At 40.2% G+C, this 27,732-nt stretch overlaps 1 protein-coding gene across 1 annotated transcript; it reads left to right on the forward strand.

Annotated features, from left to right (window-relative positions):
• Nucleotides 1-162: 162 nt before the first annotated feature.
• On the forward strand, nt 163-27,153 carry PCSK1 (proprotein convertase subtilisin/kexin type 1). The gene is made up of 14 exons (XM_030237216.2): nt 163-345; nt 1,881-1,985; nt 5,281-5,391; nt 7,626-7,772; nt 8,240-8,316; nt 9,928-10,016; nt 14,110-14,282; nt 16,411-16,623; nt 17,767-17,867; nt 18,832-19,065; nt 20,218-20,375; nt 21,797-21,930; nt 23,530-23,691; nt 25,230-27,153. Exons 1-14 carry the CDS (start codon nt 163-165, stop codon nt 25,590-25,592), a joined length of 2,250 nt encoding a protein of 749 aa, XP_030093076.1. The 3' UTR covers nt 25,593-27,153.
• Nucleotides 27,154-27,732: the final 579 nt, after the last annotated feature.

Here is a 27,732-nt window from a genome sequence, read left to right on the forward strand (position 1 = left end):
AACACTCATTTCCATTCCGGCTCTGGAGGGTCTGTGAGCCTCGGGCAGCCGCGCCGGCAGGCAAGCAGGCAGGGCTCCGCTCCGCGCTATCGCGTAGCAACGCGGCGCCGCATCCCGCCCGCATCCCGCCCGCATCCCGCATCCCTCCCGCGTCCCGCGGCCATGGCCGGGCGGCGCTGGGCCGGCCCGTGCGCGGCTCTGACCGTGCTCCTGGCAGCCTGCTCCCTGCCCCGAGGAGGCAGCGCCGGGCGGCTCTTCCTCAACGAGTGGGCAGCGGAGATCCCGGCCGGCCCCGACGCTGCCAGAGCCATCGCGGACGAGCTGGACTACGACCTGGTGGGGCAGGTACGGCCGGGCGGGGGACAGCCGCCGCCGCGCTTCCCTCAGGATGCTCCGCGACGGGGCTCCTTTCCCATCCCGCGAGGATCATTCCCTCCCCGCTCCCTCAAACTTGTGCCCGGCTGCCGCCCGCGGGGCTCCGGGGAGTTTGAAGCTCCCGGTCCCCAGCAGCAGCTTCCCAGGGTCCGGGTCCGCCCCTGGCGCCCGGCCAGGGATGGCTCTCTCGGAGGGGACGGGGCAGGGAGATTCTGCTCTTCCTCAGGGGACCGGGCGGGGACCTCCGTCTCTCCTTGACCGGAGCGGGCAGGGCGCTCCCGTTCTCCTTGGCGGGACTCGGGAGGGTCGGGCGTGAGGTCCGACTCTCCCTGGAGGGGTCCGGGCAGGGCAGCTGGCTCTCCCTGAGGAGACCGGACAGAGTCAGGCAGGGCACCCCGCTCTTCTGAGGAGACCGGCAGGGCACTCCGCAGGGCCACAGGGGACCGGGCAGGGCTCTAACCCGGCTCTGCCCCGGCAGTTCGGGCAGGAGGAGGAGGGCGCGGGCGGTGTCAGCTGCGACCCCGCGCCGCCTCCGCCCCGTCAGCTCCATCGCCATCGCGGGGCTTCTCTCCAGCCATCCCTCGGGCGCTTTTTTTGGGATGCCGTGACGTCAGCGTTGTCAGGGATGAGTAACCGCCGTGAGGGAGCAGCTTCGTCTCACCTCCCGGCGAGGGTCCTGTGCCGGGCACGCCATCCCCCAGCGCTGGGACCCTGCTGCTCCTGGCCCGGCCCCGTGGTCGGGGTGGCCGTCAACCCCTCTCCGTGCCCCCAGTGCTGTCCGCGGGCAGCTCCCTCTGGCCGTCTGCCCAGCCCCGCTTTAGGGCACGGCCGTGTTCAACCCGCTCCCAAATCCGTAGGTGTGATCCCAGCTACGTGAAATTGGATCCCACCTATGTGTGATCCCACCTGTGTGGGTTTGGTCCTTCTGCCCTTGTAGCCGGTACGTCGGCCCCCACAGCTGTCAAAGAGCCCGTTCTTAGGAGAGCGAGGTGTTCAAAGCCAGCGGGGTGCTCTTGGCTTGCCCGGAGGCTGGCTGGCTGCTGAGCAAGTGAAAATGCTGCTACAGTGGGCGCCTGTACAACACAGCCCTGCAGTGAGGTGTCTGAAGCCGTGCAAATCTTTTCACACCTGTCCAGCTGAAACACAGGGAAAGCAAATAAAACTGGTGAGCGACCTGCCCACCGAAATGTGGCCTTGCCAAGGAGAGTCCATGAGTGTCGTGGTCATTAGTGCAAGTGCTGTGTAACTTGAGTCCTGCAGTAGTAATGACTGCACTTGAATAGCCCAAATGAAATTACTCCTCCGGCTTCTTCTAGCAGCACACAGGCTGAGAGAAGCACTTGTTACTGGAAGAGTGCTTCCTTGTTTGGATTAAAATATCTACAGGCTAGTTTCTTTCTCTTTTGTCTTTAAGGCAGCGTGAACTCTTTCAGGTTTTGATTGTTGGTACTTGCTCACAGTGGGGAAGTAGTTCCTGATAATTAAAGCACGCCTGTGTCTTACAGATTGGATCACTGAAAAACCACTACTTATTCAGACATAAGAGTCACCCAAGACGGTCCCGAAGAAGTGCTATTCATATCACTAAGAGACTTTCTGATGATGAGCGGGTAAGTGTTACATTCATGCTTTTTTTTTTTTTTTTTTTGTTAATGTTTTTATTCTGTCTCCTTACTGCTAGCTTCGTAAAGAGGTCACAGGCAGGCCTTCCTCATTTTGCAAGTCTAATATATTCAGCCATCCATACTCGTGCTGAATAATACTTAACTATTCTGTCATTCATGGGCAGAGTCTGACCCTCCCTTACCACATATTTTACAAGAGCTTTCCAAATTAAGATTTAAGATGTGTGGCACCGGAATTTCAGATGTTGATGTGCCGCTGAAGAAAATGTGAACAGGGAACCAAGGGGGTGGATTCAAAGTAAAAATCCATAGATGCACTAAGTTTAATTAGGCCACGTCTGTGCAATTACCATGTGAATTAGGTTTGATTTAAAGTGACTGAATATTAAGTAAAAAAGAAGAAGCAGGGATAAAGGGCTGATGTTCCGCTGGATTGGCTTCTACAGCAAGCTAAAATCCCTTCTCAAAAGATCCATCACACATTCCAGACTTGCAGCCTTTTGTTACAATGATCTGCCACTGCAATCAGAGAACAGGCAAACTGGAGAGGGGTCTAAGGTACAACCCACTGGTGAGGCAGACCCCTCGTTTGTCTGGCTTTATTTCGGAGAGAAGCATTTCTGTTTGCAACCATAATGAAAAACTGAGGTGCATGACAAATTTAAAGAGCAGACCAGAAAGCTGTCAGCCTCTCTTACAAACTATTTTCTGGGAAATGTCACAACAACAACATTTGGTTTTAAGATTAGCATTGTTGCAACAATCATTGTGACAATATGAGCTGTCCAAACCATGAAGTAACCTAGTTGTCAAAACCAGCAAATTATCATATAAGGACAAATCACTTCAGAATGAGTAATCTTCTATCTGGAGGTTTTAGATGCAAATGTCAACTAGGAGGAAATAGTCTGTGTGGCAAGACAGGGTGTTTGTTTTTCCTGTTTTGTTTCAAAACTGTAAAATCTCACCTATTTCCTTGCAAAAAGGAACTGCTCTAACAGTTAAATAATCCTAACTTGGGGATGTTCAAACCTGCAGATTCAGTCTAAACTAGCAATTTATGCCTATATGACCACATGTTCCATGGCTTTGGGTGCAGTCACTCTCTTTTTTGGGCTTACTGCATCAAATGAATCTGTTACACAAGGAAGAATGAGAGTGTTCAATGCAACACATTCTAAAATTGTAACAGAATGGAAGTGATTGTATTATATTGCTACCAGACATTACTGCATCCTTGCTTTCTTAGATTCAAACTGCTGCAGGTGATTTGCTAAATTTACTCCAATTTCCATCTTATTTACCATCCAGTATGTAAATTAATTCTGTGGATAAATGAGATGTAATTATGCATTATGTAAGTGTATAAACACAAAGCAATCATGTAATGCTGTGTAGCTACACAGGGACCTTTGCACTGAGGAGCTGCTCTTGTTCAGCAGCAGCCTACTTAAGAAGATTTAGATTCAACCTTTAAAAAGAGAGAGAAAAGAGAATCCTGTTTTTGTTTGTATAACGCCTTCAGGAATTTTACGGTATGTTAAGTGTGAAAGTTGTGGTAAAACTTGGCTCTAATCTGAATATTTATCTGCTTCCTATAGTGTTTGTTGTAAAACAGATAAAGGCTGTGAATACATTGAAGGGATATAATTAACTGGTTACCTAACTTCTTCTAGTATTTGCACTAGATTCCAAATCTACTTTCTTGCAAGTAGATTTGAACTGATAAATTTTTTTTACTGCTTTATGTATCAGCGGTTGGAGATTTGGCATGGGCTCTTCAGCTTTTGCTGGAGATGGATGGTTGGAGCCTCACCCAGCTGCTGAGTGACAAACATTTCGCTTGTTTGCCTGACATATGTGCTTGGGAGTTTCAGCTCATTTCCCTTCAGTGCGCTTGCTCCCCGTGAAAAGAAATAACAAGCGTGGAAGTTGTCAACTGCTAATTACTGTTGGGTGGTGAAGAGGTCAAGATTTGCTGTGGGCAGGGAAGAGAGATAGAGGTAATTGCTCCAATGTGTGCACAAGTATGTGTGGCCTGAGATATCAATAGAGCAGTTTAAAATACCCACACTTGCATGGGTATATTCATCTTCTATGACCAAGGTTTGTAGGGGGTTTAGGAGTAAATATATAGCAAAGAGAATCATAAACATGCCTAATGCAGATACCATTTAAAGGGATTTATGTTCTTGTAGTGAATTTTCATTAGGCTTTCATTAGAAAATTGCGTTTTAATAAAATCATACTTCTTAATCATAACTTCTGAGTCACTATTATCTCATATATGGTGATAGATGTCAGGATCATAAAGCTGCTCAAGCACAGTAGATAAAAGGAACAGCATCTATTCAGAGCTTGAAAGTAAAAGATTAGATCCAAGGCACCCTCCATGTGAGGCTTGTCACAGGATCTTGGCAATCTTACTGAACCTGAGTTTGCTTTTCCTGCTTGGAATTTGGGATGAAAAGGACCAACCATACAAGGACCAACTAATAAGGTTTTATTCCCTTTCCAAAAAGAGCACACAACACAGACAGAGGCATCATCATCAGGATTTCATCACAGCTGGGTTCAGTTATGCATTCAAGGGCGATACACATTTAAAATACAACTTAGTGCCTTAGAGACTTCTGTGTCTGTGCACAAAGGCTGTGCAACTCTTTTCATGCTTTATTAAAGCATGCTGAAGCATTTTGGCTTTCGGGTGCCTTAAGTGGAATTTTGTTGGTGATGAAGTTAGTCTAATATTCATAGCTTGCTAATTGACCTCTCTCCAAAACACCACTAGGAAGGAGACATGGAGGTCCAGCTGGTCTGTGAGTAACAGCATCATTATGATTGCTAGACTGAAGCCAGAGACAATCTTTTTCTTTCCTTTTCATTCCCAATAGAGAGTGAATAAATGATAAGTAGGAGAAAGAAGCAGGTCATGGTTTTCCTTGTTTCAGTAAGCACCATTGCTTAGATGACCTTCCAGCCATACTACATGGTTTTATTTGATGTAAAAACTTCCCTTGTGTCACTCACAAGAGTTCCTTGTTAACTTCTACTTAGTGATTTTTCTCTGAATTGATTCTACAGTATTGTGATTTCACCAAGTTCTCTTCCCTAAATCTCACAGTACTACAGTTTAAATAATCCCCTTTTCTGTACTGAATGTTGCTTATTTTGCTTTAGACACCAAAATCTCTCTGTGTGATGAAAGCCCTTATACCCCTGGTTAAAAAAGTCCCAGATTGAAGAGGTTCACTTGTCATATCTTTATAAATAATTGCAGGTGTCATGGGCAGAGCAGCAGTATGAAAAAAAGCGAACTAAGCGTGCTGCCATGAGAGACTCAGCAGAAAGCCTTTTCAACGACCCTATGTGGAACCAGCAGTGGTATCTGGTAAGAATTTCTTGCCCTGTGGAACAGAGGATGGTGATTGTGCCACCAGCTGCATTATTTCACCAGTATCAGAGAGGCTGCACCAGGGGAATAAATAAAGAGTCCGTTTCATTAGTGTATGCTGTAAAAATGAGTGATCTCGGTGCAAAACATTTTCAGACAACCTTCTCTCTTCTGTGGAATGTCACTTCTACAGAGATTCTAGAAGCCAATCCAGCTTCTATTTAGTATGGAGGAGAGGGGTGATATCACAAATTGTTAGCAGTTGAAAACCACTTTGATAATTTTAAAACATTTGTGGTTTTTTGTGTAAGAAGTCCATTACCATATCTGAAGCTGGCCATCTATTTCTTTATTAAAATTAGTAGTGCAGAATACATACACCAGAATACATACACCAGAAAACAAAACCATCTGCATGCATGTGACAAGCACCTTCAGCTATATGGACTAGGATTTATATGCTGGAAGGTCTCTAAAGCTCACTCACATGCTCAAAACCTCAGTGGGAAAAAATTCCTGAGCCCCACAGTTTCTGTCTGCATGTGTCAATTGAGAAATACAGTTGATCATTTAGATTATACATGGTTTCTTCCAAAAGCCTGGGTTTCCATTGTGCATCTAGCTGTAGCTTCAGTCTGGGATTCATTGCTTTCACTCAGAATAGGGATGGGATTAAGGGTGAGTATAACAAATCAGAAAGAAAGGTCAGGCACAGTTGGGGCCTGAGAGGCTGGAAACACTTTTTCTCAGCTCATCTTAGAGAAATCATACCAAATTCTAAGCTGCTTTCCTTCTTTTGAGCTAGAGAAGATGAATTATAAACCACATAGCATAAAATATTTCCATGAAGATTCCTGCAGACTTCTTTTGAACAGAAAAAAATATTGTTATCTGTAAGAATTTAGCTTTTCTTTGATGCAGAATGTCTGTTTGCTTCCTTGCCTGTATCCAAAAAAGCGGGACATTTCCAAGATGTCTATATTAGACAAATACACAAACACCCACATGATTCATAAAAGCAGTCAGGGGAAAAAAAACCTGGCAATGTTCTGCTCTCCAGGAGATTTAGTTCCTTTTGCCATTTTAGTGTCTTTTCCCTATTTATGATTTTCACTACTTTTCCCTCTAGTTTTCACACATGAGAAACAAAAACATACTGCTTAGCCTTGTTCACAATGAACATTGGATTTTTCTGATTAAATACATAAGAGTGTTAGACATTTTCTTCCAAAATATGTTCTTTGCCTTGTAGTGAATAACTATTACTTTATTTTTATGATTTGATGGCAAGAGTTTTAGCTCTATTCTGTGTATCTTTTCACATCACCAAGAAAAAATATTATTTGATGGATTCAAGAGAAAAAAGCTTGAAATCTCAAATAATTTCCTGAATGGAGGTAGCCAGACACAGATAGCAAAATATGAAAGAAATTTCATCCCCATAACAAATTTCTTTTCCTAAACCTTGTGTTTTATGCAGTATTTCTTTGGAAACAAAGTCATACAGAAAACCTGTCATCAGCTAATGTAATTGTGCACAGAGAAACAGAAAGAAAGGGTTGTTAGCATGTTTTCTAAATAAGATGTATGTACTGCTCCTTTGGTATTAGAGGGGGAAAATTACCCATTTAGGAGATACTCTTCAAAAAACTTGCTGGGGAAGTGAAGACTATACATGATTCATACTTCCAGCTGATTTACCACAGGAGCAGCAATGAGGGGTAGTAAAGAGAAAATTGTGATTCAACACAGTTGTTCCCAACCAAACAACTACCTTAATTGTTTTACCCATTAATTATTTTGCTCTGGCTAACTTTAACATCCAAGGAGAAAATACGCTTGGAGGAAATCCAGCTCACTGCACTGCGGGAACTGTCTTGGCTCCTCATCAAATAGAAAGAACAAACATTAGCAGGTCTGATTATTAACCCAGTGTTCCAAGGTCCATCAGTGCATCCCCACCACTCCTTTCAGCTCCTCCTGCCTACTTGCCAAAAATACAAGGTGTTTTTTGTTCAGGAATGGTCTTCAGGGATATTCAAGCACTGGGGTAAATCTTTCAGTCCCACAAGTATTTGATGAAATTAATTTTCAGTTTGTATTTGCAAAATTTGAGAGAAATACACAAGTTCTGGCTGAGATTGCTTACAGGACCCTTAGAATATGACTTTGGATCTGTTTGGTATAAATGAATAAAACGTTGATATATTTGAATCCGTTCTGTCCCACAGCAAGATACAAGAATTACTCCATCCCTGCCCAAACTGGATCTCCACGTTATTCCTGTGTGGCAGAAAGGATTCACAGGCAAGGGAGTTGTCATCACAGTCCTAGACGATGGATTGGAGTGGAATCACACTGACATCTATGCTAACTATGTAAGTTTGAGCATTAGAATGCTATGGAATAGATTAACCAGTTGTAAATCTGATAAACAGACACTCTTCCCCAGCTCATTGTCTGTACTGTAAGTCAGCTCCTGCAGTACAGAGACTGAAATACTTGCCTTAGGCATTATTTGGAGCCTGGTCTGTGTCACAGGAAGCTGAATGTCACTTAGCAATGGTAGTGGGGTGGATATTTTGTTGTCTTGTTTTTCCTGCAGTAGATTTAGTTCCCAGACACCTTTGCATGTAGTGGTTTATTGCTAAATTATTAAAGCCCCATGAAAAAGTCATGGAATGTTTAATGGCCATCAAATTCTACCAGCTTGATTGCAGCCAATATGAGGCACATCAAGTGAATAAATACAGACTCTATAACCCATTTTAGAAATGGGTTTTAGAAATACTTTCTCTAGTTGTCTGAATTAATTCTGCTTCTCTTTTTTTTTTTTTATATGTAGGACCCAAAGGCAAGTTACGATTTCAACGACAATGACCATGACCCCTTTCCTAGATATGACCCAACAAATGAAAACAAGTGAGTAGCTCCCCAGCTGTCTGAAGAGAACAAAACATTACAGTGTTTGTTTGAGTGTTAGAAGAGACAAGTAGAGAAATTTCTGTGTAGGTGTTCTGTGTTGATTATGTTACAAGAGGAAGAATTTGTGTAACAGAATCAGCACATGCTTGAGTTTGGAGGGGACTTGTGAAGGTCATCTGCTCAAGCAGGGAGCTCGAGAGGCTGTTGTCCAGGATGATCAGGATGGCTTTTGAGTACTTCTAAGGAGGGAGAGGCCACAGCCTCCCTGGGCAACCTGAGGCAGTGCTTGGTTGCCCTCAATGTAAAGAATCACTATTGGATGTGAGGAGGAGCCTCTTGTGTTCCAGTTTGCAGGAGCATTCTCAAATTACATTGATATAAACACAGGGATAAAATTCCCAGATGGAGAACTTCATAATTGTAATCTCCCTATGATGTCCTGAATTTCTTCATGTCACATACAAGATGTTGAGGTATTTCTGCAAGGTGAAGGGAATAATCCATTCTTGTGTGTCAGTGTGTTTCTGGAATGATACCTCCCAAAGTATATTTTTACTTCAATATCTGCTTTCCACTGGAAATTAAAAAAAAAAAAAAATTCTCAAGGGGTTTGTCAGATCTGGGCATGTCCATCATAGTCCAGTTATGGATTTGGTTCATAAGAAAGAGAACAGGAGGGACCTCCCTAGAAGCTGGTACACAAAATAGTCAATTTCTTTAACAAATTAGAATGCCACTGCTCAGTACAGATAGCAAGAAACTGATGAATTGGTTCTCTGTTTCCTCTCAGACAATACAGTAGCATTTACAACATAACTCATTGCATGAGAGAAAAAAAGAAAGATCAGTCTGAGGATAATATATCCCAGAATAAGACATTTGAAAAATGGCATTTCTACTTTCTTACAGTGTTGTTTTAGAGAAAGAAGCCATTATCCTCTTGTTATGATGTCATTATCTCTTAAATCTACCTGTATTATCTCTAAGCTTTATTAATAAGTAAATGGAATTCAGCCCAGAAGCATTGAAGCATGTCAATAACATGAAGCATGAATAACAATCTGCAGAATTACATAATGCAATGCTCTTACCTTGAGACTTATAGGAAGCATTTCTGTACTGAGGAATCACTCATGGAAAAACAAAAAGCATAGAAAAGAGTTTGTTGCAAGAAAATACAGGGACATTTTAAAGGCTCAGTTTCTGAAATCCTAAATAAATGCCGTGATTTAGAAAAGACATATCTAAATGTGTGATTAAAAAATATTTGTATCATATTCCTGTCTGAAGATAAATTTTTAGCTCCATAATTTTATGCCATTTTTTCACTCTACCAAAATACTGTTATCTGCAGTGAGATTAAAGAAAGCATTTATCATCTCATGGAAATATTCCTTTGAGCATTAAGTAGGTAAAATTATATTTAATGAAGCTTAGGAGAAGTAAGTATTTTTGTATCATGTAGATACAACTCAAAAGCTCTTCAATAACTGCATTGCATTAATTGAAAGGAAGAATTTTGAACAAATCAAGGTCCTTTATGAGTCCTTCTGTACAATGCTACAAAGCTGTTATGATGTGTTCTTTATTCTTGCTGTATTTATTCAGGCATGGGACACGGTGTGCAGGAGAAATTGCCATGCAAGCCAACAACAGAAAATGCGGGGTTGGAGTGGCCTACAATTCCAGGGTTGGAGGTAAGGAAACAAAAATAATTAGATGTCTAATATGAATGGAAACAAGACAGATGCTGAGTGTCACCAGATACCATTAATCTGAAATATGAATGATTGGTCATTCTCAGAAAACATTTATTTTGCAGTATTATAAGCTTCAAAATCCTGTCTGGCAGCAATGCTGAGTTACACCTGTACATGACAGGATTTCTTTAATGAAGTCTGGAATTTGGTTAGAAATAGATAAGTAGAATATGTAACAACAGCAGCCATAGTATAGGTGGGATGATGATGATTATGATGATAGTAATAAAACTAATAATCATAATGTTAAGAATATTAACAAAAACATCAATAATAGCAACAACTTATAATTTACCTAGAGTTAAGACAGTATCTTTTAAGGAATGAAGGACTAATTACTTTTTATTTTTTATCCAGGGAAGGAGAGGAATTTTGTAGAATGGAAGTAGGAGTACACAAAATTATACCCATCAGTATTTGCAGCATATTGTTTCCATTTACACAATCACATTCAAAAGGTCATGTCAGTCAAGTCATGCAAACTGCTGTCCTTTTTGTTTCAACGCCTTCCTTCTCTCCTGTCACTACAAGTTAAATTTGAGAACAAGTAAATTCTTTCTTGCCCACCAATCAATATCGGTTTTTTGGGTTTTAATCAGTGACTCAATCTGTTAGTTGTTTATGAAATAATCATGATGCAAGTATCAGTTACAAATGGTTATTTGGCTCAGAGGAAGTTATTTGTACAGTCCTTATTTTTCCATTATTCCCTCTTTTTCCTTTTAAACGACGGGATGTCGAGTGGAAATCGACACCCATAACTGTCGTTCCCACCATTTCAGCATGGTGTTTTGTCGCCTCCCAGTTACTCCACTGAGCTGTCATGGATGTCAGCTTTGCAGTTTGCCATTGCCATAATGCATTATGCTGTCATGATCTGTTTAAATAAAATATCTCACTCATAATATGAAGACGTCAGATTTTCAAGGGAAGGCAAAATGGATGAAGCTGCCAAGATGTCTGAACTCCCACTGTGCCCATATTTTAAGGCTCTTGCATCTACAGAGGAGGTTCTTCCACAGCTATTTGCACATGATCTGTGCTCATTTGCAAATGCAAACTACACATCTATGCAGGATGATTTATCTCGAAAAGGGAAATAACAGCAGGAAAAGCAGTCCAGCAATCCATATTAGCCAGCAAGCAATGTATATTTGACGGGGGGGAAGAGGAGGAGGAATGGAAAAGTTGAAAGAAATTGTGAGCTGTTAGATGTGACCAGACTGATTAACACCCAGACAGGGGTGTAAGAAAAATATCTTTAAAGAGCAGTGGAAGATAAGAGAAGTCTTCAAAAGATTCAGATAAATTTGGAGGGGCTAAATGCTGGAAGCTTTTTTTTGATGATCTAAGCTCCACAGATTCATTTCTCCAGAGGTTGTTTTTTTTTTTTTTTTTTTTTTTTTAATCCATGAATGACATATTGTTCACTTCTACTTGACATTAGTTCCGGATGACTTCCTTAAGTGGCTGTTTGCTTGTAGCAGTTCCCATGTTGGACAAATCCAGTGGTTCACAGCCAGTCCTTTCTCTCTGAAAGTCAGAAATATCTGCTTCAGGGAAAGAAACCCTGACAATGTGGAATACCTTGCTCTCCAACCTTCAGCATCACAGGTTGGTTTAGCTTCGCCTTGAGGAGTAAAACAAAACATTCCATTGATTTTTCTTGCTGTTAGTTTTCCGTGAAAGTACTGAGTTTAACAATCCTGAGTGTTGCCTCCAGTCACATCAATGCCCAGCCCTATTATGCAACACTGACTAGCCTCTCCAGTACTTTGTGGCTGTGAGTACCATGGGCTTCTCTGTGCACTACGTGAAGAAAAAAATACTCTTCATGCCAGTCTTCAAAGTGACACCTTTCAGTGCCCTTTAACATTCACCTCTTGGTCTTTGTAGAGCTGAGAAATGTGTATCAACCACCTCTGGTATAAAAATCAGAGTATTTTCGTGCATACCTGACCGTACCACTGTGTTATAATATTTCCATGGTGCTGCCATGGAAATTAAATTATTAAGAAGCTCCATCTTACAAAGGACTGGGCTGAGAGTTCGTGCACAGTGACGTGTTGCTAAAAATAGCCCTTCTGCCAGGCAGATACATATATATGTGTGTCTGAAATTACCTTGGGCTTTGTCTGCTTTTGATTTTGTGGGGCTGATGATGGGAGCAAGAATAGAAAAGAGTTTATGCAAGAGGATGTAATTGGAATCTGCTTACGGGAATATCACTGCAGTCATCAAATCCCTGAGTTGACTTGAGCAATCAGGATTTCTGACGATCAGGAAGGCAAGGCAGTGATTTTTTTTCCTTGAGCTGTTTTCATCAGTGTGGAGTCATTGTTCTTGGGGGTTTTTTGGTTTTTGTTTTGTTTTGCTTTGTTTTCCCCTTATTACATTATTTATCTACAGACTTGTCTGTCTTTTTCTGTGGGAAGTATGTGCACATTACTCTTCACATTTCCACTGTCTCATTATGTGTTGCAAGCTCTCACCTGAGGCTTGCAGTCACTTTCACACAGAAAATCTTTGCTTGGCATGAGAGAATCTGGTAATTCTCAGCGGACAGAAAAAAAAAGAGTAATCAAACCATTCTGAGTTTAAGACAATCCTGGGTAAGTGGTATTTTAGTACCTGAGGCACAGGATATACCTTGGTGCTTTTCCAGGCTTTGTGAGTGATAGTGGAGCAGCTGTGGTAGAGCGGATTAACTCCTTTGTCTGATTTCAGCACTAATGAATATGAAATAATAAAGCTCAGCTTTATCTCGGAGGTATTAGGAGTATTAAGAGGTCAGCCATTCAGGAAAAGAATTATGCTTGCAGTCTTTTCTTCCTCTGCTTGATAGCATAAAAAAAAAGAGCAAGACACTGAGCTGTAAGGGTAAGGTTGGAGGTTTTTTGCTTTGGGTATTTTTGGGTATTTTGGGTTTTTTTTAAAATAGAATTACTACATTTTTCCTGCTGAGCTTTGGCAAAATCCCTGTTTTGTGGAAAATACTAGAAAATGAGTAGTTATAATTCACCAACTGCCGGCAATGGTGCAGCTGCTGTAGTACTAACCTGCCAAATCCAAGGGAACCCAGACATTTTTATTGCTTGTAAACACAGGCTGAATCCTGACTGAGGTGACTCTTATATTGCTGCTGTTGCTGTAAGAGCCATGCCACAGTGGGAATTTTGCCAGATTTCTGCTTTTTCTGCTGTCCTCCAGCACTGGACAGCAGTAGCAGCCCCACTGCAGAGCTCTGGCTTTGCACAGCAAAAGATCCAGTGCAGATGAGCAACTGCCTGCACCTGAATTTTAAGTACCACTGAATTCAGGCTTGCTCTGAAGGAGATTAGATCATGCAGCTCCTAATAAATTGTTAATGACTAGATATCTCTGGATTGCTCACAGCAGAAAAAAACATGGCAGTAGAAAAACAGTGAGTTTTGGTTTTTTTTTTTTTTTCTGTGGTGGAGATTGAAGAGCTGGTGAAATTGCAGTGTCACAGAGACAGCAAAACCTTTAATGACTGCTAGGGACAAGTGCTTTGGTCAGAACATTCAGAACTACATCTTTGAACTGAAACTCTCAGAACTCTTACAGATACATGTAATGTTGGTAAAACCAATTTAATTCCAGTGGCATTTTCGCAGTTTGAGAAGTCTTTGTTGCAGATCTAAGAGAGAAGAAGGAGGAAGAAAGAGAATGTAATAAGAAAAAACCAGGAACAGTCAGCAAGACATCTTCTTTGGTCTCTGTTGAAGGAGAGAAAAAATAAATAGGAGGCTAAGAAGATTTTAAGGGCCTCTTTTTTTTTTTTTTTTTTTTTTTTGTAGAGTAACACTGAGCTTTGCAAATAAAGTCTAACTGTACTCTTTTACACTGACAGGAGCTTTCCTCAATACTTTTTATGTGAACAGCAGTCAGCTGTACTTGCAGCACTTATGGCTTAATTTTACTGGGATCATTAAAACCAGTTAACTAAGACAAGGTGGAGGGAACAGAAAGTAAATCCAGTCTGCATCTTCTTTTTTTTCCTGTGAAGGTATACGAATGCTGGATGGAATAGTCACCGATGCTATTGAGGCCAGTTCAATCGGTTTCAACCCAGAACATGTGGATATTTACAGTGCAAGCTGGGGCCCTAATGATGATGGCAAAACTGTGGAGGGACCTGGGAGACTGGCACAGAAAGCTTTCGAGTATGGGATAAACCAGGTACGATACTTCAGGGAAAAATAAAGCAAAAAATTTGGCAAAGAGAGTTTTAAAATGGTGGATACCAGAGAAGAAATGAAAATGGTTTGTGCTGTCCCTGCTCAAATATATCTGAATGGGCATAATGTATTTTGATAGTACAGCTGAGAGAAATTTCCAGCCAGAAAGGACTTTTGAGAAAACACCATTAGAGCTTTCTAAACTGTGTTTTAGCTGCTAGTCTTCATGGATAAGCTTTTTTTTACATCCTTAATTTTGCTGCCTTGGTCTGACCCTACACCCACCCTTCTCTGCTGCTTGTTTTACACTGAAGAGTAATTGGATTTCTGCACTGAAAGCCCATAAAATTTAATACAAAATTCCTGCTTCATGAATATTTTGCTATGTGAAATAGTGATGCATTTTAGCACTCTGTGGATGAGCTTGTATTGTGCTAATTGCATTAATTTATAAATTGGTGCATGTCATGATCCAATTAAAATGAAAATAGCACAAATGCATGATGAGGAGTACTGGGAGCAATGTTTTTACGGGTTTCTTTTTTTCTTCTTACACTCTTTGGATCTGTTGGGTGATAAATAGGGTGCAAACTGAGAGCTACCATGAATTTATTAGTAAAGTATTCTTGCTCTTGCCAGTGAGGTGAAAAGACATCTAAAGATAGACAGGTACTAATAAAGAGAGGAAGAGTGAACCATAGAGGGGAGAAGAGAGAAATAGCTTGAAGGACAAACAAACAGAAAATTTTGGATAAAGGGCAATTAACATCAGTGGGCAGAAGGAGAAAAAGAGAGAACAATTTAAATGCTTTCAGCTGACAAAGACAATATGAAGGAATAATGGAGACAGAGGAGAGAGCTTTTTACAGGTTATATGCCCATAGGTAGGTAGCAAGAGCAGAGGGAGAATTTAAGGTAAAAGTTAGGCAACAAATATTAATTGGTCCTACTCTGAAAAGTCAGGGTCTTTGGTGGAGAATGTATCTTTTTTTGCAGCATGTTTTATTTCTAATGGGGAACAAATTTAGCTGTTTGTCTCTCAGGATTCAAGGATTCCTTTTGCAAAGGTCTCTCGGGCTTCCATTCTGCTTGAAGCCATCCAGTGCTGGGATTGACAACAGCTCTAATCCCTGGATTCTTCACTTCTGCACTGAAGCACCTGAGCACAGGCTTAACCTAAAGAACCAAGGAAATGTTGCCATCGCTCTAAGTGAAATCAGAGCAGGTGCTGGGAAACACCAGTGCTTTTCTGGACTGCAGCCTTTGCTCTCAAAGACACTATATGATTTTCTGTAGTTGATGTGGCTTGTCTTTCCAAATGTAAAACTTGTATCACAGAGTACATGTTATTTCTCTTTGCTTTTAATGTTTTAAGTGATGCAAATATCTTATCATTTGCATAAATATCTTCAAATCTCACCTGAGTGGAAGGATAAAGAAAAAAAATTGTATTCCAACAGCTGTGGAATATTAAATGTGCTTATATTAATAATGAACAACACATGGAATTTTGCTTGTCACATGAAACATATTTTTTTCCTCTGAAGAATGAGTAGAGCTTAAGATTGCATAGGGATGCATGTTTCCTCTGTGATAGCTGTGATGTTTTACATGGTTATGCCTGGAGGCTGGTGATGCTGACCCACAGATCTGTGAGAGAAGGGAGGGTTTTCAGTGTGTCCATCACTCATACTCCTAACTCATACCTCTGTGAGTACAGGAGAGGAAAATTAAATAACCCCTGATAAACTTGCCCTTTTCTTTTTTTTTTAATAAGGCATTTTTTTTCTAGAAATGGTGAAGAGCAAACAGCAGCATGTGGAAATATTTACTCATTGAACACAGACTCTGTTTTTAACTTGAAAACCTGGGGAAAGCTACTGTTTCAGGAACACTAAACCTAAACCAGTGAGATTAAGAGTTGTGCTGAAGGGTGAGCAGTGGGATATTGGAAAAAGCTGGTTTATTCTGTCTCTGTCTTCTACAGTGCTTATGGAAATTGCCCCTCTTCTATGTTTGCTATATTAGGCTTTTTGTGGAAAGGAGTTGTTAAGGACACATTGTGAGATGTGAAATCCCTTTGATAACGCTCATTTCCTTTTTTTTTTTTTTTTTTTTTTTTCCCCTAGGGTCGAAATGGGAAAGGCTCCATTTTCGTGTGGGCTTCAGGGAACGGAGGTCGTCAGGGTGACAACTGCGACTGCGATGGTTACACTGATAGCATCTACACCATCTCCATTAGCAGCGCTTCTCAGCAAGGGCTTTCTCCCTGGTATGCAGAGAAGTGCTCTTCAACTCTGGCCACAGCATACAGCAGCGGGGATTATACTGACCAAAGAATTGTAAGTTGCTTTTACCAGCTTCAGAACAAACAGAAAGGTATTATATATGCAAATAATAAACAAAACCTCTCGAATGCTTGGCTTCCAGTGCCTGCTTTATGCTATGTGTTATGTTCTTAGTGCTTTTGTCTGGAAACTTTAAGGGATTTGTAATCCAAAAAGTGATTGTATTCCTCTATTCTTCTACCTTAAAGCAATGGTTAAACAAAATCATTGTGTCACTGCAGTTAAATCAACGTGCTGAATTTGTCTGTGGTTTGTGAACACTGTGGTCTCTGTAATGGTCTCTGCATGCTTTGATATGGCACTGTTCTTCACAAAGGGCAAATGAAGAGAGATTCAGTGGAAAAAGAAAACCTCAGAGCTGCTGTTATACCCTTGTCATTACATTTCTTAAGGCAAGAGACAGCAACAACAGAGCCTCCAAACATTCCAAACTCGGCAAGCAGGCATACCAGTCTGTGTGCCTTCCTTAATTGTGCTAAAGAAAATTGCTGTGGAGCAATAATGCTGAAATACCTGTAATTTCTGCCCAGCCCTGGTAGATGTTAATTTTACAGCACACTGCACTGGTGGGGATTAAAACAGCGTCATTCCAAGTTAGCTGGAGATCAGTCCTTACTATGTGGCTTCTCTTTATAGTCGAGATTTAGATAAATGGGCTGATGAGTTTGGTGTTTATTCATTACAAATTATAGTTCTTCTGCTGAAGAGGGAGCAGAACACCAATGCTAATCCTATGAGTAATTTCCTAGTAAGCAGTAATTTTGAATGTTCTAGGCCCAACACAATGATCTGTTTTCATGAATCACCAGTAAGCCTGAAACACTTATTGTGAAACCTTTAGACTAAAATAAGATATTCAGAGTGGGAGTATTTTGTTCCAACAAAAAACGTTTTGATACTAAAATTATAGTTGAAGTAAAAAGAGTGGATTGAAATATGAACAGATTTAAACACTCATCACTTTTTCTGCTGGTGAGGAGTGTATTAATAGGCACCAAGTAAGGGACATATAGTTACGTTTGTGAGTATGGATACGATGGTATTTACAACTGCTTATTTATACTTATTTTGGCTTTTTTTTTTTTTTTTTTTTTTTTTTTTTTTTTTTTTTTTTTTTTTATTATTATGTTCTATCAGACAAGTGTTGATCTTCACAATGAATGCACAGAAACTCACACAGGCACCTCTGCATCTGCACCTTTGGCAGCAGGAATTTTTGCTCTGGCACTGGAAGCAAAGTAAGATGTTACACCACGACCTTTGAAACTTCTTTCTCTCAACTACCCCACTGCCTTCCCCAGAATGATTGTTGTAAGAGGCACTGCCTCATACCGCAGCTCCACTTTTTGTCAGTCAGACTTGCTCAGGCTGAAGACTAAAAATAAGCAGCTGCTTGCCCCAACACCTTCCTAGAAAAGCAGAACCAATGTGAATAAATCATGATGACTGAGGAATATTTTGTGTGTGTTGGCAACAGCATTTGCTGATTTCTGGTCAGATGTACCTAAAAGTGAGCACACACATGGATTTAGGAGAATGTGATTTGAAGACAACAGGCTGCAGAAGTTCAAGTTAAGCCTCAGCCAATTTACAGGAGAATTTCTGCCAGTGATGAGGCATAAAAGAGAAGGTGCCCGAGCTTGTCTGTCAGAGCAGGAAGGGAGCAGCCAGGCTTGGATCCTGTAGGGCAGGTAGTCAGAATTTAGGCCTTGGAGAAGCTAAGAAAGGACAGGACAATGACTTTTTTTTTTACAGAAAACACTTTAGGCAGTAGTGCATAAGTTGAATGTTTGTATCATGTAGATTCAGCTCCATTTGCTACTGCACACCCCTTTGGTGACATGAGCCTATATTAAATATGAGATATTAAAAATTATTTTATAGGGTAAAGTGGAATCAAATACCCAGTTTTCAAAGCCCAGGTTCTAAAAAGATGGGTAGGAAATTCTAGTATTGCTAGCTACCTTTGAATACCTGAACTGCTTTGGAGGATTGGACTCTACTCTTGCTAGATATCTGTTCTTCATGGACACAGAAATCTTGTCTGCCCATAGAAGTATTGTGAGGATAAGTGCAACATGCTGTGTGTTATAAAACATGGGATGCCACATGCATTGAAAGCACATTCTGTTTCAGTCTAACAGTTGATAGAAAAATGACAGATAGCCCTGAAACAACTAACCAGGAATATTTTCCAAACAGCCCAGATCTAACATGGAGGGATATGCAGCACTTGGTAGTGTGGACCTCAGAATATGATCCACTGGCTGGAAATCCAGGATGGAAAAAAAATGGAGCGGGACTGATGGTCAACAGCCGATTTGGGTTTGGGCTACTCAATGCCAATGCCTTGGTGGATTTAGCTGATCCCAAGAGGTGGAAAAGTGTACCAGAAAAGAGAGAGTGTATTGTCAAAGACAAGAGCTTTGAACCCAGGTAAGGATTTGCATTACCAGTTACCTATTGTAATGAAGCCTGAAGGATCATATTCTTCACAGATTGCTCTGAATGGGAATAAGGGACTTCTTTTGATTCATTTAGTTTTGCCAGACTGTATTCCCCAAAGGCAGGCAAGCAGCATTTCTTCTTGGTTTGTTTTTTTTAGTGTAAGTCTGATGGAAATTACTAGCATTAAGCCTTAACAAAGACTAAGATTATTATGTCTGCTTGTGCAGACAGTGTATAAAAGAATGATACTGTGAGGCTGAGCCCAATCAGCAAGGCTGTGAATTTTTAGACAACCATCAGAAGAGAGATAAAAAGATACTGATGTCTCACAAAGATTTTTTTTTAAATAAAAGTGTCTGTAATGGGTCTCAGCAATTCTTCTCCTGTGACAGGCTGGTATATGTTGTAATCAAGGTGATATATTTAACTTTAATAATGTCTGCAGCATTTCTCCTACGAAACACAAGTGTGTCAAAGGCTCACTGAAAAGTATTATGAGCCACGTGCCAACAGCACAGTGAATCTGAACAGATAGATTCATTATCATTAGTCATTAAGCTGGTTAATCAATAAGGATATCTAGACTCTTTTTGTCTCTACATGTTGGCATACAGATTTTTTATTCAGAAAAAATTATTTCTTTCAAAGGCTGAAATTATACCATGTGACTGCAACAAAGGCCTGTCTGCAGAAACATATTGCAGTGTTTTGGAAAGTCACTGCTTGGTAATCTTATTATTTATGCTATTTCACTATCATATTTTTTTTATGGACTCTGTCTGTAGTGGGTCAACAGAATGTTGACCCACTACTGATGTATGGCACTCTTGCTCTTTATGTGTTTTTATGGCAGTCCTGTATGTTACATTATGAAAACAAAGATCCCATGATACCGAGCTTAGAATTATTTATGTGGAGATTTAGATACCCATTCTGTTTGGCAGTAATGGGAACTGTGCAGAGAAAGCTATGCAGAGTCTCTCTCTGTGCCGAGCAAGAACAGCAGACATTACCTTTTTGTATTGAGCTGGCTCTGACTCTCCCTTTCTCATCATTCTGAAATGGCTGTTAAACATGCCATTCATGACCCAGAATCAAGAGTTCCTGTGGGTAATCAAAAAACTACTTTAATTTTGACAGATTATTAAGAGCAAATGAAGAAGTCATTATTGAAATTCCCACAAAAGCCTGTGAGGGTCAAGAGAACTCTATTGCATCTCTGGAGCACGTGCAGCTCGAGGCAACAATTGAGTATTCCCGCAGAGGTGATCTGCATGTCACTCTGGTTTCTCCATCAGGTATGGGAGGCAAAGACATATTTCATTTGTGTTGCTGTAGTGTGTAACATTTACTTCATTAAAAAAATGTGGTTTTCAGTTGTTAAAGAGAGCTAAGTATATCACTGGACAAATCCAGTGAGGATAAAGTATCCAGGGAGCTATAGAGACTCTTCTTCAACCTCCACCTGTTCTGGGTTCTTTTTGTGGAAAGAGATTTGAAAATCATACTTCAGAAAATGAAAGCACAGAACATTTTCACAGAGGCAGCTGGACTTATGAAACCTCTGGGCTCCTGGCAGACAACAGATTATAGATCAATAATTCTTATCAGACTTCCTGTGATTTAGCAGACTAATGGAAAACTGAGGATATCTGATTCCTTGGGTTTCATTTCATGCATCTCCCCATTGGTGTATTTAAAAAAACCAAAGTGTTTCTGTTAGGTACAACTGTACTAAATGAGCTAGAATATGGCAAGATGTTTTGACAATGTCCTGAAACAACATACTAAGACAAAAAAAAAAAAAATTATAAACAAAAAAGAGTAAAGTCTGTTAGATCAACTGGTATTAAAAGAAAAAAAAAACAAGGACAAGCTTTCACGTATGAATTTAAATATCAGGCTGATCTAATTTTTCTGTTTCTAGGTAGCAATCATCAAATACTGCTGCCTCCACTGCACTATCATTTTGCTTTCATGGTTAAATTGTTTTTCCCTTGTTTCTTGCTGCTTTTCTACTTTCCTGCAAAGCATTAGTAGCAAATGTATGTCATTCCTTTTCTATATTTATGGTGTTACCTTTAAATATATTTATAAATTGTGACAAGGCTCCTTGGGGCTTCACGGCTCCTTATTATGTAAATATTGCTCCCTTGCTTTTTTTCTTATACATAAACAAGCCAAACAAATTTCTTCCTGTGCAGTAGAAGCTCTTTTGCTGCAGAAATGCTTTGTGAGCTGCAGCACTTTTGTAATGATAACAATGCAAATGCATTTTTTCACCCTGGTGGAGGACCAGGCTTTGACAATATACTTCCACTCACCAAAAAAAACCCTGAACCAGTGATGAAATCATGATAAGACTGTGGTTTCACAATACTGCACGAGTTTTACCTTCAAAACTTCCATTTCAGAAATTTATTGAACAGCTCATCAGTGGGAAAGACGGGTTGTGCCTGACATCTTCTCCTTTTATGTGCATTCGCTACCTTTTTGTGCCAGAGACAGAACACTGAACAAGATGTACCTTCTTGGTGTGACCTAACAGCTTGTGCACTCCTAAGCACTGCTGTAAAAATAATTACAGGAACCACTGCTAAAGGAGGCACTTCTGAACAGTGTACTTTCCAGGTCACCTCTGCTCTAGGCAGTGTGCAAGCTGACAAATATGAAGAGTAGGAACATGGACAATCAGAGTGTTGATCTTGCACCCACACAGGGACCAGCACTGTCTTACTGGCTGAGAGAGAGAGGGACAAATCTCCCAATGGCTTCAAGAACTGGGACTTCATGTCTGTCCACACCTGGGGGGAAAATCCAGCAGGCACCTGGATTTTGAGAATTACTGATATGGTGAGTATGCCTGTATGCTAACTAGCTGTGTTTGGGAGCTAAAACAGATTAAATGGTCATTCATCACTACAAAGCATGTTGAGTAATGAGCCTGCTCATTAAGCAAGCTAAATGAGGGGTTATTTAAGATATCCAGCTGGGTTAAGGATTAAAGAAAAAAGGTAGGGTCAGATTTTCTTGTTCTTTACCTGCATGCAAGACAGCATTCTCATTTCACTGCCCCGTACTTCTGGAAAAAAATTCATGGTTGTTTTTTTCAGATCAAAATTATTCAGTTGATGAAGTTTCTGTGATTCTTGGATTGAAATAAGAAATAAAATTAACACATGGTTAACTGGAAATTCTTTTCTGCAGAAAAGAACACAGTGTGGGTCTAGTCTTCTCTTGGTCCACGTGCATAGCTTTCATTAACTGGGAACCTTTTGAACTAATGATTTTTTGAGGGATCTCAGCGATCTATTCTGATGTATACATTTCCCTAATTTCTTGCTGGGAGTATCTAGTGCTGAACAACATTTAAGGATTAAAGCTAAGTAGTCTACAGATATGAAATAAATCAGTTTACTAAAGCTACCTGGGGAATATGGATTACAACAGCAAGACACCAGAACTAAGCTTCTTGGTAGGCAACTGAAAAATAATTCCCTTCAAAGAGAGAGTGATCAAGCTCACTCATCTCATTGAAGTTGTCTGTTAATAAGCTTGTCCTTAGGGGTCAGATCTTGCCAGAAACTGAAAGCTTCCTGTTAGACACTGAGCCTTCAGCCCCTTTTGGTCTCAAATTGTAAAAAGGAGGCTATTGCCAAGAGCTGAGCAGATGGGCAATACACCAGGAGTAAATATTACTATCAGCAGTGTAGTGTTAATGCTGCAGGCTTATAGATAGCCCCATGGTTACACATATCCTGCTCTTTAAATGCATTTTTGTGGAACAAAGTTAAGAAGAGCATTTTGTTGGTAAATTAGCTCTCATTTCAAGTGAAAACTTTCTGAAACTTGCCATAAAGCAAGATTTTTGTCCTCAAGGCATAATATACTCTTTCCTTGCCTTGTAGGTTTTTCCTCTAGTTGTCTCTTCCACTTTCTACTTCCACTACTGCTTCTACTTCTACTGCCACCAAAATTTATAAATAAACATTTGCTGCTTGCTTCCACATGCTGTATTTCAGATTGCTGTTATATACTACATAATAAAAAATAATAGTATTTCACATTATCATTTCCAATAGTAACTTTTATAAGGAAATTACCAAGGAATGGCCTAGTGAAAAAGTTCTAATAATACAAAATACTACTTCAGTAACTTCTAGCACTCTGTGTTATGACAAAACTCCATTGATGCTTACATGATGAATTAATAATTATGTTACATCAAAATGTGAATATTTTGAGTGGTTAAGCTATTGTATTAAATCCCATATTCTAATATACTCTGTCTCTACTACATCTGGGGTTTTTGTGCTTATGAATAATACTCTATAGGTAAGTATTGAAAGCCTGGTAATTTGCTTTGGTAGCTTCTGTGTACTTTGCATTCAAGTGTCTCTTTTGCTCTTTTATGTCCTGAGAGCCTATTCTGATGCCATGCTTGTTTTCCAGTCCAGACGAATACAAAATGAGGGGAGGATTGTAAACTGGAAATTGATTTTGCATGGCACTGCTACCCAGCCTGAGCACATGAAGCAGCCACGTGTGTATACATCCTACAATGCTGTGCAGAATGACAGAAGGGGAGTGGAGAAGATGACGGATCTTGTAGAGGTAGAGTTATAATACATTTATTCCTTACTTGTTTTTCAGTTTATAAGAAAATGTTGGTTTTTTGGTAGGTATTTTTGGTTTTGGATTTTTTTTGGTTTTTTTTTTTTTTTTTTGCCTAGTAAGAAGACACATATTTATTTTGTATTCATTTAATCTAACTCCATTTTGGTTTTGTATGTATATTGTAATTTTGCCCATGTCAACAACTGATATTTTTATTAGTCTCTGTTTCAAATTGCAAAATATAAAGAGTTTAGGATGATAACAGGAAGTTGCTCCTAAAGCTAGAAACTCTGTGGCTAATGCAGTTGCTGGTGGAAGGAGGGAGGAAGACACCTCTGACAGGCACACTAAATGTATGTAATTCTACTGAGAACAAGTGTCACATTCTAAAGGAACTTTGCCTGCTGGAGTGCTTCCGGTGAGTTTGCAAGGAATTTCAGGAGCAAAGGGCTTGAGAAAAATCAGGGACTCACTGATTCAAAAGGTTTGGTTCAGTGTATCTGTTGCTGCCAGATCCTTTAGCACCCCCTGTTTACCCTACAGATCACAGCGCTCTAAAAATACAGGGTGGGGACAAGGCAGGGTGACCCTGGGTTTCAGGATGCACAGGATGGTAGTAATGCACATTTTCATAGTGCTTGATTACGTCAACAGCATCAGAAAATAATCCCATCACATCAAATTGTCTCCCCATTAAGTAATTAGGACATCCATAAAGTACAGATAGTTTAACCTTCCTCAGACAGGTTATGAAAGGTGGGTGTGATAATGGTCTCTAAATCCATTACATAAATGTCCCCAGGTCAGCCACAGGCAAAAAAACAAATGGGAAGAAAGTAAAAGTGGATTCAGCAGGTGTTATAGGAGAAAATGGGTGAACATGGGTAAAAATTACATGAACATAAAATATGTTCAGTTAGAAATACAGTTCTAGTTTGAATGAGGAAGGTCTTCAGGCATATACTGGTATTAAAATGAGATCATGCCTCGCACCAACTGCTCTGTGAACCTGTACTTGGGATAAGTCTTCCAAGGTCTCCATGGTATGTGTTATGACCACCCATTTGCCATACTTCACTGCCTTTTTCTCAGATGGGATCATCTACAGAGAAGTTTTCATGGAAACACTGGTTCCATCCTTTTCCTAAGAGTACAAGGCACAATCGGAACTGCCATCACCACTGCATATATGTTTCCTTCATTTAGAGTGCTGTGTCTCATGACATAACCAGAATTACCTCCTAAGACTGGGACAAATACTGGTATAAAATGACATGTTGTATCCTGCCAATGTGGAATCTGAATTTATAAATGCCTATATTGCATGAGGATTTGATGTTTTTTACAGTGTAGAGCTTTCAAAAGTTTGTTTTGGTTGATAATGGTCTGCTTGTTTCCTAGATGCCCAAGTGGCTCCTGAATGAAAAAAATGACATTTTCCCACACATAGGTGGAGATCACCAGCCAGAGCAAGCCTTAATCCAGTCAGTCTTTCATTGACACCTGACCCTTTTTCATGCTAATCTGTATTCTAGGATCATACTACACTGGAGAGCCTGAGTGAAAAACCCAAGGCCACAGAAGAAACCAGCAGCAGCAGTGACAAAGCAGAAGATAAAATCCCATCAGAAGCCATGCTGCATTTACTGCAAAGTGCTTTTAGCAGACAGATGGATCAGAAGCAGCTGCCAAAGAAGACTGCAAGTGAGAAGTTAAACATTCCCTACGAACACTTCTATCAAGCCCTCAAAAAATTGAACAAGCCCTCCCAGTTAAGAGGCTCAGAAGAAAGTCTGTACAGTGACTACGTTGATCTTTTTTACAATGCCAAACCTTACAAGCATAGAGATGATAGACTGCTGCAAGCGTTGGTCGATATCATAAATGAAGGAAATTAACTGTAGGGTATGGCACTGAGTTGGAAATATTCGTTCTCCCCACCTGTAGTTTTTTTTTCCAAAGTCTGTGTATGCTCTAGTCGTGTGATTGCTGCTTTGATTGCTTCATATTTAATGCAAATATCAAGGAAGGGAAAAAACAGGTGTGAGGGGATAAGACAGGAAAATAACACTTTTTAGTATTATCTTTTTTCAAAACCTTTCTTCAGAGTAGATTTGCCCCCTCAGGCATGAAATGCAATAGTACTCCCCTGAAAACCCTAATACTCTATTTTAAACAATTTTCACAATTCTTATTCTTCCACCCTCTTCACTTAAGCATGCAGTAGGATTCAAAACCTGAATTACCAAGCAGTTTTGAACCAAACTGCCAAAGCTATGGGGATATATTCTCATCCATGGATTTGTCATGAATATTGCAGTCTTTGTTATATTTGTCATTTATTCCGATTTAATACTTGCAGCCAGTACTGCTTCCATCATAGGTGTTTTGTTCCTCCTCCAAACAATGCTCCCTTGCCCTTCTGTTCTCCTGTAGAGGAACATCTGGGAGGCTGGGGTTGGACTGGGGCATCAGTGAACACTGATGAAGTTATTCACAATTTAGACTACAGACAGAAACGCACTAACAAAAAAGAGCCCCCACTGAGGTATTCCAGACCATGGGATGGCATTCTCTCCAGCAGACTTGGAACTTTACCCAAGTGAAGTGCCTGAATTATGAGCCTGGTCTTTCTAGGCCGTTTGTGTTTAATGAGGACAGAGTCTCACTTCAGAGCACTTGGCTTTCTTTTCACAAGTTATGAATCACCTGATGGAGTACTGATCTGTTTGTGTCAATTTCATGAGCTTTGGGCTCCAACCTCCTACCTGTTGAGCCTCAGTCAGGTCTCCAAAGTAGTACCAAGCTGCCTTCTGAGATGTCCACATCTGCAAGTAGCCAGGCTAAGTGGAACAGTGAGGCTAGATGTTGCAGAAAAGTCTACTGTAAAATTCCCAAAAACATCTAGGAAAACAAGGCAAAATTGTCTGAGATTAAAAAAAAAAAGTAGTACCCTGAGAAGGGTGAGCATGGAATGTGGAGTGGGAGGAAGAGGCTGAGGCAGAGGTGGCTGTCAGAAAGCAACTAGGGTGAGCAACCCCCTAACATTAGCAGCTTTCCACACATACCTTTTTAACAAGAGTCAAAATTATATTTTTGCTTCTAATAATTGAAAAAAAAAAAAAAAAAGCCATGTTGGATGTTAAGAAAAGCTAGGGGATCTAGAACAAGGAAATGAAGATTCCCAGGGGATAGTTATCTCATTGAAGTGCTAAAGAAAACCCAAAAAAGTGCTGACTGCTTTTGACTTTTCTTCCTCTTGCCTACTATTGAAATGTGTTTTTGCAGACTCTCTAGAAATATTTGATTAGATTCTTTTTCACTGTCTATTCCTTAAAATTATGCAAGTGTCTCTAAGACAGGAATTTTACATTTTGCTCATAATCCATAAGTTCAAATGAAAGTTTTTCAAACTTCACACTAAATCCTGTAATTTAAAGGTAAACCTATTTACTGTAACTAATTAAGAATTCTGTGGAAAAAAGGACTCCTCTAAAGACCACCTTGAAAATTTTCTTACCAAATGTAAGATTTAAAAAACATTCTTTGTGGTGGCTTCATGCCTATCTTGGGCTTAGCCTGCCTTTTTGCCAGTTTTAAGGACTCTTTAATATTCTTCTAGTCAGCAGCTGAAGGATAACATCTCTGCTACTGTACTGAATCGCTCCCTCTCTACTAAGAAATTTGCTTAGGAAGAGAAGTCATTAAAGAAAAAAAAAAAAAAAATCCTGCAAGTGGTCCAGATCAGAAAGCTTTCCCTTTGCTGTCCTTCCCACGCAAAAGCTTTCTGGCAATGCATAACTAATGAACAAGCAAACCATGAAAATTTCTAATTGCTGCTATTACAGAATGAGAGCACTTCTTTTCACTAGTGTTTAATTTTCAGAATAGACTCATATGGCAAGGTAAGGGCCACTTTTAGTCCTGTGCAATGAAGCTTAGAGGCTGGTTCCCTTAGATAACAACAAATTTAGCCAGTCCTCATTCAGGTAAATTACAGTGAGGAAAGTACTAACAACACTCCATCAGGCCTTGAAA

Source organism: Serinus canaria, chromosome Z, assembly GCF_022539315.1.
Source record: "Serinus canaria isolate serCan28SL12 chromosome Z, serCan2020, whole genome shotgun sequence".
NCBI classification, from domain to species: domain Eukaryota; kingdom Metazoa; phylum Chordata; class Aves; order Passeriformes; family Fringillidae; genus Serinus; species Serinus canaria.

Coding starts and splice junctions, on each gene's coding strand:
- PCSK1 (XM_030237216.2), top strand. CDS start 163: ATGGCCGGGCGGCGCTGGGCCGGCCCGTGCGCGGCTCTGACCGTGCTC. Junction 5,392..7,625: donor GGAACCAGCAGTGGTATCTG/GTAAGAATTTCT, acceptor TCTGTCCCACAG/CAAGATACAAGAATTACTCC. Junction 21,931..23,529: donor TTTTGAGAATTACTGATATG/GTGAGTATGCCT, acceptor CTTGTTTTCCAG/TCCAGACGAATACAAAATGA.